Here is a 14,415-nt window from a genome sequence, read left to right as displayed (position 1 = left end):
GTCACAAACCTGATGTGTTTCTATTAAAGATATAATACAGGAAAGAGATGGATGGGCTGATTGTGCCTTTCTAGACCTGAAAAAACTCTTGATAAGATGGCACATAAGAAACTGCTAAAGAAATTAGAAACTGCAGGAGGAATACAGTCGATGGAAGATTTCTTGCATGAAAGGGAAATGAGAATGGTGATAAGAGACAAACATTCCAATTGGGATGAGGTGATTAGTGGAGTTCCACAAGGAACATTACTGGCCCCAATAATGTTTGCTATATATATTAATGAAATGGATGAAGGAATTGAAAGTTTGTGAATTGCTGCAAAATGATCTCAATTAAGTATGGGAATGGAGTAGGAAATGGGAGATGGAATTCAACATTAAGAAATGTAGTATAAAGGAATTTGGAAGAAGCAAAAAAAGAATAGTGGGATCATATACATTGGGAGAGGAAGAAATTAAAAAAGTGGAAAAAGATAAAGACGTAGGAGTCATTATTATGAAAAATATGTCCCCTGAGAAACATATAAACAAAATTTTTGGAGAAACTTATAATTTAATAAGAACAATCAAAGTGTCATTTACATACCTGGACAAAGAAATGGTGAAGAAAATACTAGTCACTTTGATAAAACCAAAATTGGAGTATACAGCGACGACGTGGTCACCAATTCCAAAAAAAATGTATAACAAAACTTGAAAGAATACAAAGAGCAATTACGAAATTGGCACCAATGCTCTCAGAACTATCATATGAGGAGAGGCTGGCAAAATTTGAGCTACAGACATAAGAGGAAAGAAGAGAGAGAGGAGACTTGATAACTATAGAATCATGAAAGGCATGGAAATTATTGATAGAGAGGATCTAATAAAATGGGATAGTGGAGATACAAGAGGACATGGAAAGAAAATCAAGAAAGACAGTTATAGAAGAGACCTGAAAAAGAACAGCTTTCTCCAAGATGATAGACGTTTGGAACAGGTTAGATGAGAATGTGGTGTGTGCAAAAATGATACATGAATTTAAAAACAGTCTAGATAAAATGAGATATGGAGATGGGACACCACAAGCATAGCTCCCCTTCCCGTAAAATACAACTAGGTAAATACACACACACTCCCAACTCCATGCTCATAGGAGTTGGAATGCCAGTTTGCAGCACAGTGATACTGAAATTATTTCAGCCCTGGGCAGGAATTGAACTTGGACTGCAGGATAGTGGTTGTGATGACCCCAACTGTGCCATTGAGCCATGTGGATTTACCAGGTTGCATCTAACGGGAAGGGGAGCTATGCTCGTGGTGTCCCATCTTTGTATCTCTCAGTGTCTAGTTTGCTCTTAAATTCATGTTTGGTTTTTGTGCACACTATTGTTTTGTCCAGTTTGTTCCAGATGCCTACCATTCTTTGAGGAAAACTTTTTTTTTTTCAGGTCTTCAATAACTACCCTTTTTAATTTTTTTTTTTTTTTTTTCATATCCCCTGGTGTTTCTCTTGTCCCAATTTAGTAAGTCCTCTCTATCAAGGACTTCCATGCCTTTCATGATTATGTAGGTGGTCAGTAGGTTGCCTCTCTCTTTGTTCCAAAGTCGGTAATTTCAATTTAGCCAGTCTCTCTTTGTATGACAGGTTTGAAAGTGCTGGGGCCATTTTTGTGGTTGCTCTCTGTATTCGTTCAATTTTCTTTATATTCTTTTTGGTACTGGATGACCATAGTGTTGCAACATACTACATTCTAAGCCTTATTAGTGTGACTAATATTTTTTTAACCATTTCTTCATCAAAATAGGTAAAAGCCATCTTTATTGATCTTAGCAAGTTGTAGGATTCTCTGGCAGTTTTGTTTATTTGTTTATCAGGGGACAAGTCATTTGAGATAATTACTTCCAGGTCTTTTTCAGATCCCACTTTCTTCACTTCCTTAGTTCTAATTGTATATTGTCCTGATATTCTTTTTTACTTTTTCCGAACTCCATTATATTACATTTGTTAGTGTTGAAGTCTACTTCCCACTTCTGACTCCATTTTCAAACCTTGTTTAGGTCTCTGTAGTGATTTATAATGTTTCAGTTTTTACTTTCCTCAACAATTTAGCATAGTCTTCATCCATATCATTCACATAAATAGTGAACATTATTGGAGCCAATACAGATCCCTGTAGAACTCCACTAATCACCTCCCAACCTGAACACTTTTCTCTAAGCACTACTCTCATTTTTCTACCATGCAGGAAATCCTCCATCTAGTTTAGTAGGTTACCTTGTATCCCTCCTATGTTTTCTATTTTTTTTAAATAGTTTTTTTGTGTGGTGCCAATACCCTGTCTGGGGTATTGGCTGCATGTTATTGTGGCAAAGTAGCATGCAGTTGATACTCTAGAGTCTATATGGGGTGCCCCTACTGACAAGAGCCACACATCATTTTGTCTGTGATAGAGGAGGGCTCTGTTCACAGAGAAATGATGACACTTTTATTATACTGCAACTGTCCCTCTGTTATGCTGTCCCCCAACCTTTTGTTACTGTCCTGTACCATTTATCTGAATATTCATTTCCTTTTTTTGCCTATCCTGTGGTGGGGGATAGAATACTGCCACCAAGTATTCCCACTTGAATTGTAAGAGGTGAGAAAAACGGGACGGGGATTAGGACTAGGCATCCTTCTCCCTGTAGCCCCACAGGGGACATTCCTAAAAAAAGTAAAGGCATAAGAGGGTCTAGGAGTTTTCCAACCAGTACCCTAAGGTTTGGGTCTTTTAATGTGCATGGATGTAGTACAGATGAGAGTAAAATGGAAGAGATAGGCAGTATGTTTGTGAGAAGAAAGATGGATGTGTTAGCTTTGAGTGAATCTAAGTTGAGAGGGAGGGGTGAGTGTGAGTTTGGGAGTGTAGTTGGGAGGTTCTCAGTAGTGAAGAGAGGGCGAGGGAGAGAAGGGGTGGCTATACTAGTAAGCATCCCTCTCCCTGTAGCCCCACAGGGGACATTCCTAAAAAAAAGTAAAGGCATAAGAGGGTCTAGGAGTTTTCCAACCAGTACCCTAAGGTTTGGGTCTTTTAATGTGCATGGATGTAGTGCAGATGAGAGTAAAAGGGAAGAGATAGGCAGTATGTTTGTGAGAAGAAAGATGGATGTGTTAGCTTTGAGTGAAACTAAGTTGAGAGGGAGGGGTGAGTGTGAGTTTGGGAATGTAGTTGGGAGGTTCTCAGGAGTGAAGAGACGGTGAGGGAGAGAAGGGGTGGCTATACTAGTAAGTGAAGAGATAGGTAAACGTGTAGTGGAGTGGAAGGAAGTTTCTTTAAGGTTAATGTGGATGAAGGTGAAACTGGGAAAGGAGATGTGGGTTTTTGTAAGTGCATATGGGCCTGTTTGTGAGAAGAGTGTAGAAGAAAGGGAGGCTTTTTGGATATATTTGAATGAGTGCATAGAAGGATTAGGGAAAAATGTCAATGTAGTAGTATTAGGAGACCTTAATGCTAGGGTAGGAAAAGAACCAATAAATGGAATGGTTGGGAAATGTGGAGTTCCAGGAAAGAATTGTAGTGGAGAGTTGATGGTGGAGATGTGTCTGGAGAGTTGATGATAGCAAATACAGTGTTTAGGAAAAATTCAAGCATAAGTACACATGGGAGGGGGTGGTGGATGGAAGGGTGGTAGATAGAGTGTTAATGGACTATGCAGTGATAGATAGGAGTATGGTCGGAAGAGTTAAGGATGTACATGTTCTAAGGGAGAGAGCGTGGGGGAATATCAGATCATTTTCTGGTAGAAAGTAAGTTGAGAGTGGAGGATAGATGGAGAAAGAAGAAAAGGACAAAAGGTAGGGAGGTGCTTAGAGTGAACTGCTTAAATGAGAAAGAAAAGGAGGATTCCAAGAAACAGCTGAGAGAGGAGTGGGAGGGAGTGAAGGATAGAGTAGAACTAGGAGAGGAGGAATGGGGATGGTTCAAGGAGGGAGTTGCAAGGTGTGCAAAGATGGTGTGTGGAACAAGGAGGATGGGAGGAAATAGAAGGAAAGGTAGAGTTGGTGGGATGAGGAAGCAAAGAAGGTTGTAGAAGAGAAGCGAGCTTTCACAGATTGGTTACAAAATAGGACGAGGGAATCATATTAGAGGTATAAAGAAAAGAGAAGAGAAATAAAGGATAAGATAAAGGAAGCAAAAAGGAGAGCAGATGTGAAATGGGGTAAGAGTATGACAGAAATTTTTTAAAGTAATAAAAAGATGTTTTGGAAAGGAATTAAGAGAGGAAGAGGAGGCGAATCGAGTAGAGAAGAAAAGGTTAAAGGTGCAGAAGGAGAGATGATAATGGAAGAGAAGGCAGTAAGAGGAAGATGGGCAGAATATTTTAGGGGGTTGCTAAATATGAAGGAGGATAGGGAAAGGTAGTTGCAGTGGGAAGTGCTAAGAAAATGACCATGATGAGTGAGGAAAATGGAGGAGAAATAAGGAAGGATGAAGTGAAGGCAGTTGTTAAGATGATGAGAGTAGGTAAGGCACATGATCTGAATGGATGTCATGCAGAATGTCTGAAAAAAGGAGGTAAAGTGATGGTGGACTGGCTGGTGAGGTTATTTAATGTTTGTTTCAGAGAGGGTAGAGTGCTGGAGTCCTGGAGGAGTGCCTGCATAGTTCCACTTTACAAGGGAAAAGGGGACAATTGTGAATGTATTAGTTTCAGAGGGATTAGCATGTTAAGTGTAGTTGGGAAGGCTTATGGGGGTTTCTTGAGAGGATTAGGAGAGGAAGAGAGGGAGTACTGTATTTTACGGCTTGCAAGACACTGCATCTTGGAAGATGCACCCTAATATATGAAAGAAATTTCTAAGAAAAAAAAAGTCATTCTCATACAAGAACACGTTCACCATATACCCGACCACTGAACACAAAAACATAAGAAGCAAGGAGTCTGCAAGACACTATTGTCTCAGCACTCATTACAAATTTGCTGGGTGGCCGACGACATGTATTGGACGTATTGTTTACATTACGAAATCACTTCTCCGATTTTGTTTGTATGGCGATGATACTAGTAGGTGATTAGTAAATACTATACATTTTTCATTGTCCAAGGGTGGTTTTATTTTCATAAAAAAAAAAAAAAAAAAAAAATCATGTAGAAATATAAAACTTGAAAGAAATTTATTCAAATCCTGAGAACTCGTCACCACTGGACTCGTGTAAAAGTTCTGAACTCTCATCTGCAGAGTTATCACTACTGTCAGTCATGTACAATAAACGATCCTCACTACCATCCATGGCATTACTTATACCACACTTTTTGAAAGACTTTACAACAACTTCAGTATTAATAGCATTCCAAGATTTCAACACCCATTCACACACTTGAGCTTTTGATGGGCGTTTCATTCTTCCACACGGTGTCATTTCATGTCTTCCTTCTGCCATCCATGTAGACCATTCTTCACGCATGTTATTCTTGAATGGTATGTTGATACTCAACATACAAATCCAGGTTGCTATTGGTCAAGTGTCCAAGCTCACTTGAGCCTGGGTGTTGCCTTACAATACAACATTTGTCTTGGAAGACGCACCAGTATTTTTCAGGGTATTTTTTAGGAAAAAAGTGCTTCTTGTAAGGCGTAAAATACGGTAATTGGTGAGGAACAGTGTGTGTTTAGGACAGGTAGAGGTTGCATAGATCAGATTTTTGTGGTAAGATAGGTATGTAAGGAAGCTATAGGAAAAGGTAAGGATGTTTTTTGGGCTTTTATGGATTTGGAAAAGGCTTATGACAGGGTAGACAGGAAGGCACTGTGGGAGGTATTGCAGGTATGTGGGATAGGAGGAAAGCTTTTAGGAGCTGTCAAGAGTTTTTATGAGAGTAGTAGAGCATGTGTCAGGATTAGAAATGGGGAGTGAGTGGTTCAAGGTAAAGGTAGGACTTTGTCAGGGATGTGTTATGTCACCTTGGCTGTTCAATTTATACATGGATGGGGTGGTGCGAGAGGTAAATGCAAGGGTGGTGGGTCAGGGATTGGATATAGTTAAAGAAAATGGAGAAAAGTGGGAGATAAGCCAGCTGTTGTTTGCTGAGGACACTGGGTTTGTAGCAGGATCAGAGGAGGGATTGAGGAAGTTAGTGAAAGAGTTTGGGAAAGTGTGTGAAAGAAGGAAGTTGAAGATAAATGTGGGTAAAAGGTTATGAGATGTACAAGGGGTGAAATTGGGAGCAGACTGGAAGTGAGTATTAAGGGAGAGAGACAGGAGGAAATGGATAGTGGATACTTGGGTGCGAATGTGGCAGGAAAGGGAGGAGTGGAGGTGGAGGTAGAATGTAGATTGAGAGAAGCAAGTAAATGCCTTGGTGGATTAAAAAGTGTAATGAGAAATAGACATTTGGGAATGGATTCTAAGATGAGATTGTATGAAGGAGTGATTGTGCTGATAGCACTGTATGGGGCAGAAACATGAAATATAAGTGAGGAAGAGAGGAGTTTGAATGTGTTTGAGATGAGGTGTCTGAGAAGTGTGAGAGGGGTTACTATGCTGGATAGAGTGAGGAATGAGGTGAGGAGGAGAACGGGGATGGAAAGGGAATTGCGAGGTAGGGTGAATGAAAGAGTATTAGGATTGTTTGGACACATGGAAAGAATGAGTGAAGAAAGACTAGTAAAAGAAATGTGGAAGGAGTGAACATGAGGGGACGACCCAAGATGAGATAGATGGATATGAGTAAAAGGGACTTTGCAAAAGAGGGGAATGTCTGTTGAGGAAGGACGGGAGAGGACAGAAGACAGGGGTGAATGGAGAATGGTTGTATTTACCTAGTTGTAATATACGGGTGGGGAGCTATGCTCATGGTGACCCGTCTTTGTATCTCTCCGCATCAAGTTTTATCTTAAAATCTTGTATAGTGTTTGCACATACTGTTCTGTTGTCTAATTTGTTCCATGTATTTATTGCTCTGTGTGGGAAACTGTTCCTTTTCAAGTTTTTTCTATAACTATCCTTTTTCAATTTTTTCCGTGTCCTCTCGTTTTACTGTTTTCCCACACTAACAGGTCATTCCTGTCTAAAACTTCCATTCCTTTCATTATTCTGTAGATAGTCAGCAAATCTCCTCTTTCTCTTCTTTGTTCCAGAGTTGGTAGGTTCAATTTGGATAGTCATTGCTCATATGTTAGTTCAGCGAGTGTCGGTGCTAGTTTGGTTGTCGCTCTTTGTAATCTTTCTAGTTTCTTAATATTCTTTTTGGTACTGGGTGTCCAAAGTGATGCTACATACTCAAGTTTTGGTCTTATTAGTGTAGTTAGTATTTTCTTTATCATTTCTTCGTCCATATAAGCAAATGCCACTTTGATTGCTCTCAATAAGTTGTAGGTCTCTCCGAATATTTTATTTATATGCTTATCTGGTTTCATGTCCTTTCCAATCATAATATTTTATTTATATGCTTATCTGGTTTCATGTCCTTTCCAATCATCACTCCAAGATCTTTTTCATAGTTTGTTTTATTTATTTTTTCTTCCCCAATTGTGTAATCTTTTGATATTCTGTTTTTACTCTTTCCAAATTCTATTATACTGCATTTCTTAATATTTAATTTTACTTCCCACTTTTGAGTCCAATTCCATATTGTGTCCAAATCTTGTTGCAATGAGTTGCAGTCCTCTTCCGTTTTTACTTTCTTAAGTAATTTTGCATCATCTGCAAAAATTTTTATATAGCACTCCACTCCTTCATTCATGTCATTAATATATACGGTGAACATGATTGGGGCCAGTACTGATCCTTGCGGGACACCGCTTTTTACTTCTTCCCAGTTGGAGAATTTTTCTCTAATTACAACTCTCATTTTCCTTCCAATCAAGGAGTCTTTCATCCATTCCAATAATTTTCCTCTGATGCCACCTTTTGACTCTATCTTATTTATTAGTTTCATATGAGGTACTTTATCGAATGCCTTTTGCAGGTCCAGGAAAGCACAGTCTGCCCATCCATCTCTTTCTTGTATTATGTCTACTAATCTTGAGTAAAAGCAGATTAGATTTGTTGTACAGGATCTCCCTTGCCTAAATCCAAATTGATTTGGGTTCAGTATAGATTTTTCTTCCAGGTACTTAACCCATCTGTTTTTGACCACTCTTTCACAAATTGTTTATGGATGATGTGATCCATGAGGTAGAATGGATGGGGGGTGAGGGAGTATGTGTGAGAAAAAATTGACGCAACCCAAAGGGATTTCTCCCCGTCTTCTCCTTTTCTGCATGAGGGGACAGAGAGGGGGGTCGCTGATTTAATGAACCGGCCTTGCTGTGGATGTGCTGTGTCTTGTGACACTGCTTCTGACCCAGGGCAGTGGACAAGATGCAGGGATGACCCGTCATCCAGGAGGTGCCAAGATAAGAGGGAGGGAAGAGGGTGGAGGGGAGTGGAGTGTGATTGGGATGGAATGGGTGGGAGTGGTTTTTTTTTTTTTTGCCTTTGTTTTTGGCCACATCCCTTATAAGGGGGAAAAAGCCTTTGGTATATGTATGGTGTATGTATCTTTGTCAAAGGCTTTTTGTAAGTCTAGGAAAACATAATCAGCCCACCCATCCCTTTCTTGTATTTTTCTTGTATATCGATTCGTCTTGAGTAAAAAAAGATTAAATTTGTAGCACATGATCTTCCCTGTCAGAATCCAAATTGTCTTGAGTTTATTATATTGTTTTCTTCCAAGTGTTTTATCCATCTATTCCTGATAATTTTTTCACAAATTGTCACTACAGTGCTTGTAAGGGAGACCAGTTGGTTCTTTTTTGTTTCCTCCTTTATATATTGGTACAATGTTGGCATTTTTCTAGTCTTTCGATATTTTTCCTTCTTTGAATGAGCAACTTGTTATGTTGTATATTTTGTCCATTAGTTCTTTACATTCTTTTAGTGTCCAATTTGCAATTCCATCCAGGCTGTGCAATTTCTTAAGTCAAAGTTAGTTAATTGATCCATTATTTCTTTGTGTTATTGCTATTTCTCTCATGGGGGAGATCCACTTCACTTCCTTTGTCCCAATACTGTACTTTTTCTCTAGTGAAAACTAACTTGAAGTGATTGTTCATGACTTCGGCCATTTCTAGATCTTCTGTGTATTCTGTATTTTCCAGTTTATTTTTAAGTTTACCATTCACGTATCTATAGAATAGTTTGGGTTGATCTTTACATTTTTCTATAATGTCTGAGTAGTTTCTTTTTTCTTCTCTGCACACTTTTACACATTCATTTCTATGGTTGATATATATTTGCCATTTTCCAGGTTTTTATCTTTTCTCCATCTTTTCCAAGCTTTATCTCTTCTATCTTTTGCTTCACTGCATCTTCTGTTAAACCAGTATTTAATGTGCACCTCTAGTTTCTGTCTTGGTATGTATTCATTCACTCCTTCATTATAGGTTGCCATCAAGATCGTCCATTTCTCTTCCACTTTTGTCTCTTCAATGTAGAATTTTTCCCAATTTGTTGAAAGAATTTGTTGAGTTTCCCAAAGTCTGTTTTGTTGTATATCAATCTTCCTTTTCTGTATTTCTCATTTCTCTCCATATATATTTCTTCCTTTAGTTCAACCTCTATTAGTATGTGGTCACTTTTTCCAAATGGTGTCTTGTATTCAATTTTATCCACAATTTCAGGTTCTGTTGTAAATATTAAATCAAGTCTTGATGGTTCTTCATTACTTATGTATCTGGTATTTTCATTTACCCATTGTGTTATTGCATGTCCTCCCCACCTTTCACTGTCATCTATTTCCAATAGATTTCTTTGCAGTTAAAATCTCTCATAAGTACCAGGTTACCTCCATCTTTCAGTATGTCATTTAATGAATGCCTTGTATCATCTAACATTTTTTAATGTTCGCCCTCCCTCCAAGAGCCCATTTTGGGAGACACATAAATCACCACAAACTTTCTACTTTTCATGGTGCTGTCTTCAACTTTCATCGTAGTCATTTCCACACTGGTTTTAAACTCAGTGACCTATGTCACATTTAGGTTTTTCTTGGCCAAGAACATGATTCATCAGCCCTGCTTGTCATTTAAGTGCCAACAAGTCTGTATTAAGTTATTAACCCCTTCCATACGGTGCCGCATACGTAGGCGGCATGAGGAGCAAGTGGATACGCGAGGCTGCCATATCGCCGTCTTGATTATATCTATTGTAGTTGCCCCTGCGTAATGACATACTCTCTAAACTGTCTTCATCACATTTTCTATGGTTATCAAAATTCACGGGTGAAAGAAAGAACGATCGATATAAGCGGTGACTATATTTTATGATGCGAGTATTATTATGACATCGTACGTCTGGCAGCTAATGCTGCCCGCGAGATTTTGACCCGTACTGAAGAGGTTAAGTACTACTGAGCCTTTGTCAACACTAAACATGAGCAAATGGGTCTTAATTTAACATAACACAGAAAATAATTTTATGTACTATTCAAACAAGTTTATATTTGCTGACATTTTTAGTGATGCAAAGTTGCATGTTACACTAAAATAGCTAATATATGTTTCATATTGTACCTGTCTATTTTCCCTTCTTGATATTTCATATGTTTTTTAGGCCCGATACTGCCACTTACATCCAGAAGTTAGAGGCCATGAAACATGAAAAAGCTGAGGGCAAAGATAATAGATCATTCCTGGCCAAATATGTAAGTAATCACAAGCCATATTTTTCATATATTGATGATATAGCATATGTAACTCATTTTGAGTAAAGAAAAATATGTAGGGGTGACAGTATTTTGGAAAAGTGAAATAAGTACACCAGAAATTAACTTGCAGTTTTGCTATGAAAGAAATAAGGTACAAATTTTGCACCATTTTGATAGAAACTTAGAAGTTAGAATGTTAATGTTGAACTACTAGATTGGATATTATTCATACATGGAAAGGAGCAGTATATGATGGTGAATGGCAAAAAATTAGAAATGAAGGATGTTATAACCTCAAAAATTGGGCCTTTATGGATTTGGAGGCTTATGACACAGTGGACAGGAAGACACTGTTGGAGGATTTGCAGATATATGATTGGGGGAAAGCTGTTTAGGGCAGTCAAGCGTTTTTATGAGAGTAGCAGAAACATGGAATATAGAGAGGAGTTTGAATGTGAGATGAAATGCCTGAGAAGTATGGTAGGGGTTACAAGGTTGGATAGAGTTATAAACAAGGTGAGGAGGAGAGCAGGGGTGGAAAAGGAGATGGTAGGTAGGAGTGATGAAAGAGTATTTGGAGGGTTTGGACACATGGAAAGAATGAGTGAAGAAATATTAGTAAAAGAGGTGTGGAAGGCAGAGGTGGAAGGAGTTAACATGAGGGGGTGACCAAGGATGATATGGATGGATGGGGTGGAAGGGACATTGGGAAAGAGGGGAATGTCTGTTGAAGAAGGAAGGGAGAAGACAGAAGATAGGGGTGAGTGGAGAATGGTTGTGTATGAGTGATGCTGTGATGCATGGAAGGGAATGGGTGGGGGATGGGGGCTAAGGGAGTATGTGTGAATGACATTTTGACACAGCTTGAAGGGATTTCTCCCTGTCTTCTCTTTTTCTGCATGAAGGGACAGAGAGGGGGGTCACCAATTAAATGAAGCAGCCTTGCTGTGGTTGTGCCATGTCTTGCTGCTTTGTTTCTGTCCCAGGGCAGTGGGCAAGGTGCAGGAATGACCTGTCATCCAGGAGGAGCCAAGATAAGGTTTATGTGGATGAAGGTGAAGCTGGGAAGGGAGATGTGGGTTTTTGTAAGTGCGTATGGGCCTGGTAGTGAGAAGAGCATAGAGGAAAGGGAGGCTGTTTGGGTAGATATAAATGAATGTAAAGAGGGATTAGGGAGAAATGTCAATGTAGTTGTATTGGGCAACCTTAATGCTAGGGTAGGAAATGAACCAATAGATGGAGTGATTGGGAAGTATGGAGTTCCAGGTAAAAATTGTAGTGGAGAATTGATGGTGGAGATGTGTCTTGAAAGAGAGTTGATGATAGCAAATACAGTGTTTTGGAAGAAAGTCAAGCATAAGTACACATGGGAGAGGGTGGTGGATGGAAGGGTGGCAGATAGTGTTAATGGACTATATAGTGGTGACCAGGAGTATGGTCGGAAGAGTTAAGGATGTACATGTTCTAAGGGGAGAGGGTGGGGGAATATCAGATCATTATCTGGTGGAAGGTAAATTAAGAGTGGAGAATAGGTGGAGAAAGAGGAAAAGGGCAGAAGTTAGGGAGGTACTTAGAGTGAACTGCTTAAATGAGAGAAAAAAGGAGAATGAGTATAAGAAGAAGGTGAAAGAGGAGTAGGAGGGAGTAAAGGATAGAATAGAACTAGGAGTGGAGGAGGAATGGGGATGGTTCAAGGAGGGAGTCATAAGGTGTGCAAAGATGGTGTGTGCAACAAGGAGGGCGGTAGGAAATAGAGGGAAGGTTAGTGAGTGGTGAGATGAGGAAGCAAAGAAAGGTGTAGAAGAGAAGAAGCAGGCATTCATAGATTGGCTACAAATTAGGACGAGGGAATCGCATGAGAGGTACAAAGTAAAGGGAAGGGAAGTAAAGCATAAGATAAAAGAAGCAAAGAGGAGAGCAGATGTGAAATGGGGTAAGAGTATGACAGAAAATTTTGAAAGTAATAAAAAGATGTTTTGGAAGGAAATTAAAAGAGAGAGAGGAGGTGAATCAAGTAGAGAAGAAAAGGTAAAATGTGCAGATGGAGAGATGATAATGGAAGAGAAGGCAGTGAGAGGAAGGTGGGCAGAATATTTTAGGGAGTTGCTAGATATGAAGAAAGATAGGGAGGGAAAGGTAGTTGCAGTGGGAAGTGATAAGAAAATTACCTTGATGAGTGAGAAAAATGGAGGAGAAATAGGGAAGGATGAAGTGAAAGCAGCTATTAAAATGATGAGAGCAGGTAAGGCACCTGGGTTGGATGGATGCCATGCGGAATGTCTGAAGAAAGGAGGTACAGTTGTGGTGGACTGGCTGGTGAGGTTATTTAATGTTTTGTTTAAGAGAGGGTAGAGTGCCAGAGGACAGGAGGAGTGCCTGTATAGTTCTGCTTTACAAGGGAAAGGGGGACAAGTGTGAGTGTAGTAGTTTCAGAGGGATCAGTATGTTGAGTGTAGTTGGGAAGGTTTATGGGAGGGTCTTGATTGAGAAGATTAGGAGAGGAACAGTGTGGTTTTAGGACAGGTAGGGGCTGTGTAGATCAGATTTTTGTGTTAAGGCAGATATGTGAGAAAGCTATAGGAAAAGGTAAGCATGTTTTTTGGGCTTTTATGGATCTGGAAAAGGCTTATGACAGGATAGACAGGAAGGCACTGTGGGATGTGCTGCAGATATATGGGATAGGAGGAAAGCTGTTAAAAGCAGTCAAGAGTTTTTACAAGAGTAGTAGAGCTTCTGTTAGGATTAGAAATGGAGTGAATGGTTTGAGGTAAAGGTGGGACTTTGTCAGGGATGTGTTAAGTTGCCCTGGCTGTTAACCTCTTCACTCCGGGGCACATCGCACGTCTGGCAGCATTAGCTTCCCGACGTGCGATGTTGCGTCATAATAATTGCATTATAAAAAATAAAGTCAGTGCTCAATTGTTCGTTCTCTTTCACCTGTGTATTTTGATAACCATAGAAAATATGATGAAGCCAGTTTAGAGAGAATGAAGGTTACGTAGGTACGACTACAATAAATATAATCAAGATGGCTACGTCGGCATCATCGAGTACCCACTTGTTCCTCATGCCGCCTACGTAGGCATCACCGTATGGAAGTGGTTAAATCTTTACATGGATGGGGGGTGGTGCAAGAGGTGAATGCAAGGGTAGTGGGTCAGGGGTTGGAGATGATTAAAGAAAATAGAGAAAAGTGGGAGGTGAGCCAGTTGTTTCCTGATGACACTGCACTTGTAGCAGGATCAGAGGAGGGGTTGAGGAAGTTAGTGACAGTTTGAGAGGTGTGTGAAAGAAGGAAGCTTAAGATGAATGTGGGCAAAAGTAAGGTGATGAGATGTACAAGGGGAGAGAGTGACAGCAGGCTGGAAGTGAATGTTAAGGGTGAGAGACTGGAGGAAGTGGATAGTTTTAGATACTTGGGTGCGAATGTGGCAGGAAAAGGAGGAGTAGGGGTGGAGGTAGAATGTAGATTGAGAGAAGTGAGTAAATGCCTTGGTGGATTAAAAAGTGTAATGAGAAATAGACATCTGGGAATGGATGCTAAGAGGAGGTTATATGAAGGAGTGCTTGTGCCAACAGTACTGTACAGGGCAGAAACATGGAATATGAGAGAGGAAGAGAGGAGTTTGAATGTGTTTGAGATGAAATGTCTGAAGTATGATAGGGGTTACTAGGCTAGATAGAGTGAGAAATGAGGTGAGTAGGAGAACAGGGGTGGAAAGGGAGCTGGGAGATAGGGTTGATGAAAGAGTATTAGGATGG

At 39.8% G+C, this 14,415-nt stretch overlaps 1 protein-coding gene across 5 annotated transcripts in view; it reads left to right on the top strand.

Annotated features, from left to right (window-relative positions):
* The window catches only part of EMC10 (ER membrane protein complex subunit 10), a 63,535-nt gene that overhangs the window by 35,818 nt on the left and 13,302 nt on the right, over nt 1–14,415 (top strand). For all 5 annotated transcript variants that reach the window (XM_076183596.1, XM_076183595.1, XM_076183592.1 and 2 more), the window contains one exon: nt 10,560–10,650. In XM_076183596.1, coding sequence (XP_076039711.1) covers nt 10,560–10,650 — 91 coding nt within the window. The remainder of the gene's footprint in view (nt 1–10,559; nt 10,651–14,415) is intronic.

Source organism: Oratosquilla oratoria, chromosome 4 (genome assembly GCF_046742065.1).
Source record: "Oratosquilla oratoria isolate Oo_2021 chromosome 4, ASM4674206v1, whole genome shotgun sequence".
Classification (NCBI taxonomy): domain Eukaryota; kingdom Metazoa; phylum Arthropoda; class Malacostraca; order Stomatopoda; family Squillidae; genus Oratosquilla; species Oratosquilla oratoria.
Note: the sequence above shows the minus strand (reverse complement) of the source record. Positions and strands in the feature narration are given on the sequence as shown.